General features: G+C 48.5%; 1 protein-coding gene across 1 annotated transcript; it reads left to right on the forward strand.

Moving 5' to 3' along the window:
- The first annotated feature begins 206 nt into the window (after positions 1-206).
- On the forward strand, positions 207-4,924 carry Bambi (BMP and activin membrane bound inhibitor). Its single transcript, XM_059262465.1, has 3 exons — positions 207-501; positions 3,486-3,773; positions 4,201-4,924. The coding sequence occupies exons 1-3, from the start codon at positions 426-428 to the stop codon at positions 4,617-4,619; spliced, it is 783 nt and encodes a 260-aa protein (XP_059118448.1). The 5' UTR covers positions 207-425; the 3' UTR covers positions 4,620-4,924.
- Positions 4,925-5,273: the final 349 nt, after the last annotated feature.

The following is a 5,273-nucleotide window of genomic DNA, read 5'->3' on the forward strand; positions in this document are numbered from 1 at the left end:
CCGGGAGGCAGGTCCGCTCGGCTTCGCGTCTGGCCCCGCCCCCTGCTGCCTGGCCGCCGGGCTGGAAGCGTCGGCCAATCAGAGAGCGGGGGTGGGGCAAAGGGCGGGGCCGCGCTTGGCCGTCTCCCGGCGCCGGGCACTATTTACGGCGCGGACGCGGGCTCTCTGGCCGGTGCAGTTGCTGCTCGCTGCGGGTGGGTCCTACGCGCGTCCGCTTCTCGCGGCTTGTGCACGGGGTGGCGGGGCGAGGGGAGGACCTCCGGGGAGCGTGCGGAGCCGAGAACGTGTCCTCGGTAGTCTTGGTCCCGCTCCATGCTCCGGCTCCCGCCCCGCCACTGACGGCGCCCGGGCTCGTGCGCAGCGCGCCCCGGGGGTCGTAGTGCAGCCGCGCCTGGCTCCCGGAGCGACGGGGGCGCGGGGCGTCAATGGATCGCCACTCCAGCTACATCTTCATCTGGCTGCAGCTGGAGCTCTGCGCCATGGCCGTGCTGCTCACCAAAGGTGAGTGCCGCGGGGCTGAGCGCCGGGACTGCGGGGCTGGTCGTCGGGCTTCGTGAGCGGTGGCGAGGTTCCCGCCTGCGCCTTTGCTGCGTTTCTCTCCACTGCCCCGGGCCTGGCGCGTTAAAGGACGATCAGACTTCGGGGCGTGGAGGTGGCCGGATGCTGCTGGGCTCACATCCCACGACGGGACAGTCCCGAGAAAGTGCAGATCCCAACTGGGCCGGGCGGGAGTTTCTGTTGGTTTTACTCGGTGCCTGACCCTGAAAGTGCCACTAAGTGTCTCTGTGTGTTTTTGGATGTCTGCGCGTGTATTTTACAAGTGTCCTTAAGTTGGCCGATGTCTGTTTCTGAGCTGGGCTTGTCTGTGTTCTTGACTTTCGTACTTCTGAATATCTGCATATGCGTCTGATTATTTCTGAGTGAGTGCTAGTGCCGTGTGTATCTTCGCGTGTCTGAACGTCTCGGAGTGTGCATATCTGTGGGCCGAGGAGTGTGAGGTCTCCCTGGGAATGTAGGAAGGAGTGTGAGGTGGCTGCTGAAGTGTGTCCTCTGCTCTAAACCGACTGGGAGGAGTAGGTGCTGTCATCCTCCCCCTTTCCCACTCCGTATTTTTACAGACACTGCTGGAAAAGGAGGGAAAAAATAGTCTTTTTTTTTTTTTTTCTTTCCAGCAGGGCTCACCTTTTAGATGGAAATTCTCTTAACTCCTAGATTTCAAGGCTCCCCTCACCCCTGCCAGGACTCTACCTCCTGTTCTGCGAACCCATTTTTTTTTTAAATGGGAAGCATTATTTAGTCTCTGACCCTCACCCCCAAACACACTTTCCTCTAATTGCCATGTAGCAGGCCTGAGGTTAAAGGATAAGCCAGCCCAGCGAGGATGAGGTGCTACAGTATTTATTTATTTTGGAAGGAAGGGTGTAATTAGCCCTAAATAACAGCCCTTGCAGCCTGCGGAGGGGAGCCTCCTGGCCCTATCAAAGGCAGGCAGAACTGGGAGGGACTGGGGCTGACATGAAGTCACAGATACCGAAACTATGTGCCTGATAATGATATAATTAGGGGATCAGAGATTTCTGACTGCTGCGGACTTCAAAAGCTTCATTTAAAAGAAGCCAGCAGCCTCTGCTCTAGCCATCTTGACTGAAGCAGACATTTCTGTTTAATCACTACATACAGTAACTAGAAAGGGGCAAACAGAAGAGCATTGTTCACTGTTTTAAAATACCAGTCCCCTCTTGGCCTTTGCATGCCACAGGAAGAAACCTTATGAAATGACAGAAATATAGTTTTAATACAGTCATACAAAAGTCCATTCTCCTTGTTGAAATGTGGCTCCAATTTTTCTTTAAAGTCTTAGAACTTGCCCAGTTACCTGTCAAAATTTTATGAAGACTGTTTTAGGTCATTGAAAATATAGTATTTTAAATAGGCTCATAAACACTGGAGCAGCATTTTACTTGTATTTGGTTTTCCCTTTCTGCACCAAATCCGAGGCTAATAGGCGCAAAGTAGACTTTTAATCTGTTTTATTTCTACTTTAAATCTGTATAGAATTTGTCAGGCCAGGGATATGTAGTCATTATCACCTCGGTCTGCTGGTGTGCTCTTATGCAAAGAATAGGCTGAACTTGGAAGGAGGAGGAGAAGCAGAAGAAGACCGCTGCAAGGTTAAGGTCCTTACTTGAAGTAAGGAGGCAGGAGAGGGACCTGGACCCACAACCGGGCTAGCAAAGTTTGGGCTGGCTGGCTTTTCTTCCAGCTGAAGTGTGAGCAGCCTGGGTGAAAACTGAGCGCACCATGTGGTGGCCTGGAATTTGGACAGATAATTAAATGAGACACCTTACTCAGGCATTCACGGAAAGGAGGAGGAAGAGAAGTGAGGTTGGGGGGAGGTTTGGAAAAGCTACAGCTCTCAGTGTTGAATGTCGGAGCGGAGGTTTCAGTAACCAGACAGATCTTCCGATTGGGACCTGGGACGAGGCGTATGCATTGGTTTGGTTTACAGTAGCGTGAGCTGTGGCAGCCAACAGTGATGGGCGTTCACCCCATTGGGCATCTCAGTTTCTTGTGATAGATGACTTTCAGGTCCACATCCAAGTCTGAAATCTTGCATTGTGACAAGATGTTAACAGAGCCTTGCAACTCACAAAGTGAGTGTTATAAAGGAAACTTTAATCACTTCCTGGAGAAGAATTTGAGGTTTCCTTAAGGATTTCTCCTTCAACCAGCAGAGGATTTTCAGTTTTGAGTTTCCCCTTTTAGGTCACATGTTAAATTACATGTAAAGCTGAGGGGGGAGGTGAAGTTGCCCTTCAGTTTTACATCCCCCACTTTTATGACTTTCCATTTGGGCTGAAAGAAATTGACTTTGGCAAGCAAACCACTAATTGTAAACTGCCTAGTTCCTGTTTTACAATGTTCGGACTAAAAGCGCCTCTGCATGAAAGGATCTTTATAGGCAAAGTTTGCCTTTTCTAGAGAGATCGCAGATAGCTGCCCAGTTTCATAGTTTGAAAACCTCCTGACCTGTGCAGTTTCTAGATTGTTGTGTGTCTAGTTAATAACTTTATAAGGTGTCAGCTCAGGCTCTTAAAACTTGGCTCAGTCCTTTGGGAAGCCAAACAATTCAGTAGTTATCAAATATTTATACAGACAAAACCCCAAAGCCTGACGTTTTTATGTTGTGTGGTTGTATAGCATAAAAACACATAAGTAACACGATTCTACCTTATAACAAAAGACAGTATAGCAAAGACTCTTGGACTTCAATCCACCACATATTTCATTACTCTTAACTCATCAGAAATCTGTTGTTGGGTTTCATATATTCCTAACAGCTCGATGGAAGTTAGGACACTGCCTGCTTTGGGAGCATTTCAGTTCTCGTGGGCTGCTGTTGTAAACACTTATCTTGAAAGTCTATAATAAGTGCCTTTGAGTTCGGGCTTCAGCCAATGCTGATGTAGTTTCTTTGTTTGCAGGCGAGATCCGATGCTACTGTGATGCCGCTCACTGTGTGGCAACTGGTTACATGTGTAAGTCTGAGCTGAGTGCCTGCTTCTCCAGACTTCTCGATCCTCAGAACACCAATTCTCCGCTCACTCATGGCTGTTTGGACTCACTTGCAAGCACAGCAGACATCTGCCGAGCCAAACAGGCCCAAAACCACTCTGGCCCCGCCATGCCCACGTTGGAGTGCTGTCACGAAGACATGTGCAATTACCGAGGGCTGCACGACGTCCTCTCTCCTCCCAAGAGCGAAGCCTCAGGTGGGTCCAAGCTGTCCTGACCCAAGGGCCTGTCTGATCTATAGGCCTGTGACAGCAGCGACTTTGTATGTCTGCTATTGATTTGGTTGTTAATGTAATTAGAGACACCGGGGGAGGGCATGGCTGGATGCAAAGACCATCTCTAACCGAGTGGCTTTTATGTCTGCCTGAGCATTAGATGTCTCTGCATAATAGGCTTTGCCTGTGATTTCAACATTTTGAGGACATTAAAAGGCCATTACATCCAAGTAATGACAGCCTGTAAACAAATGCATCTGTAAGCATCTTTGGGTACTTTTGTAACATGTCATTTCTTGAAATGCTTGGTGAGTTGCTGTTAAAATGGGCTTTCCTGTGGGAAGTGGTTCTGTGTTCATGCTTGCTTCTAGGAGAGGTTTATTTGACCGGTTTCTCTATACTCCTTTAGGACAAGGAAACCGGTACCAGCATGACAGTAGCAGAAACCTCATCACTAAGGTGCAGGAGCTGACCTCCTCCAAAGAACTGTGGTTCCGTGCCGCCGTGATTGCGGTTCCCATCGCTGGCGGCCTGATCTTAGTCTTGCTCATTATGTTGGCCCTGCGGATGCTCCGAAGCGAGAACAAGAGACTGCAGGATCAGCGGCAGCAGATGCTCTCTCGTTTGCACTACAGTTTTCACGGACACCATTCTAAGAAGGGGCAGGTGGCCAAGTTGGACTTGGAGTGCATGGTGCCCGTCAGCGGGCAGGAGAACTGTTGTCTGACCTGTGACAAAATGAGGCAAGCAGAGCTCAGTAATGAGAAGATTCTTTCCCTCGTGCACTGGGGCATGTACAGTGGTCATGGAAAGCTGGAATTCGTATGACAGAGTCGTGTCTGAACTATAAACTGAACCCTTGAAGGCCTTCTGAGTTCTGCTGGACAGGAGCACTTTTATCTGGAGACAAACTAACTCGCTTAGACATCTTGGAGAGACAAAATGACCTCTGCAAAAGAGAATCTTGGGTATTTCTTCTGAAGGATTATTTGCACAGACTCAAATACAGTCAAATGGATTAATTTGCTTTAAAATTATAAAAAGCAAAGAGAGGACTCAGCACACACTTTCCCAGGGTTCTTTGTATCCCAGGGAGCCGCGACTGACCGAAATAAACAGTGTGCTCTCTGTAAGCTCCTACATCTTCATTTATTGTAAAGATTTTTTAAAAATATATATATTTTTGTCCGAAAATTTAGCGGTGTCTTTCCTAAATTATAAACTTAGATTGGGGTGTGGGGAGGCTGTTGGTGGTGAAATGCTTGTCTAGTGTGCATGAGGTGCCCCGGGTTAGATTTTTCCCTGACACCACAGAAAACCAACCAACCAACAAAACATTTGAGTTGGAAGTGTAAGAGAGTACATGTTAATTATATGAATGAAGACCTGTTACTCAGACCTCTCAGATGCAGGTTTTGGCTTCATTTTGATCTTGTTCGTTCTTTCTTGTACAAACCTGTAATTAATTGTCTTTGTGTAATG

Source organism: Peromyscus eremicus, chromosome 5 (assembly GCF_949786415.1).
Source record: "Peromyscus eremicus chromosome 5, PerEre_H2_v1, whole genome shotgun sequence".
Classification (NCBI taxonomy): domain Eukaryota; kingdom Metazoa; phylum Chordata; class Mammalia; order Rodentia; family Cricetidae; genus Peromyscus; species Peromyscus eremicus.

Coding starts and splice junctions, on each gene's coding strand:
- Bambi (XM_059262465.1), top strand. CDS start 426: ATGGATCGCCACTCCAGCTACATCTTCATCTGGCTGCAGCTGGAGCTC. Junction 502..3,485: donor GGCCGTGCTGCTCACCAAAG/GTGAGTGCCGCG, acceptor CTTTGTTTGCAG/GCGAGATCCGATGCTACTGT. Junction 3,774..4,200: donor TCCCAAGAGCGAAGCCTCAG/GTGGGTCCAAGC, acceptor ATACTCCTTTAG/GACAAGGAAACCGGTACCAG.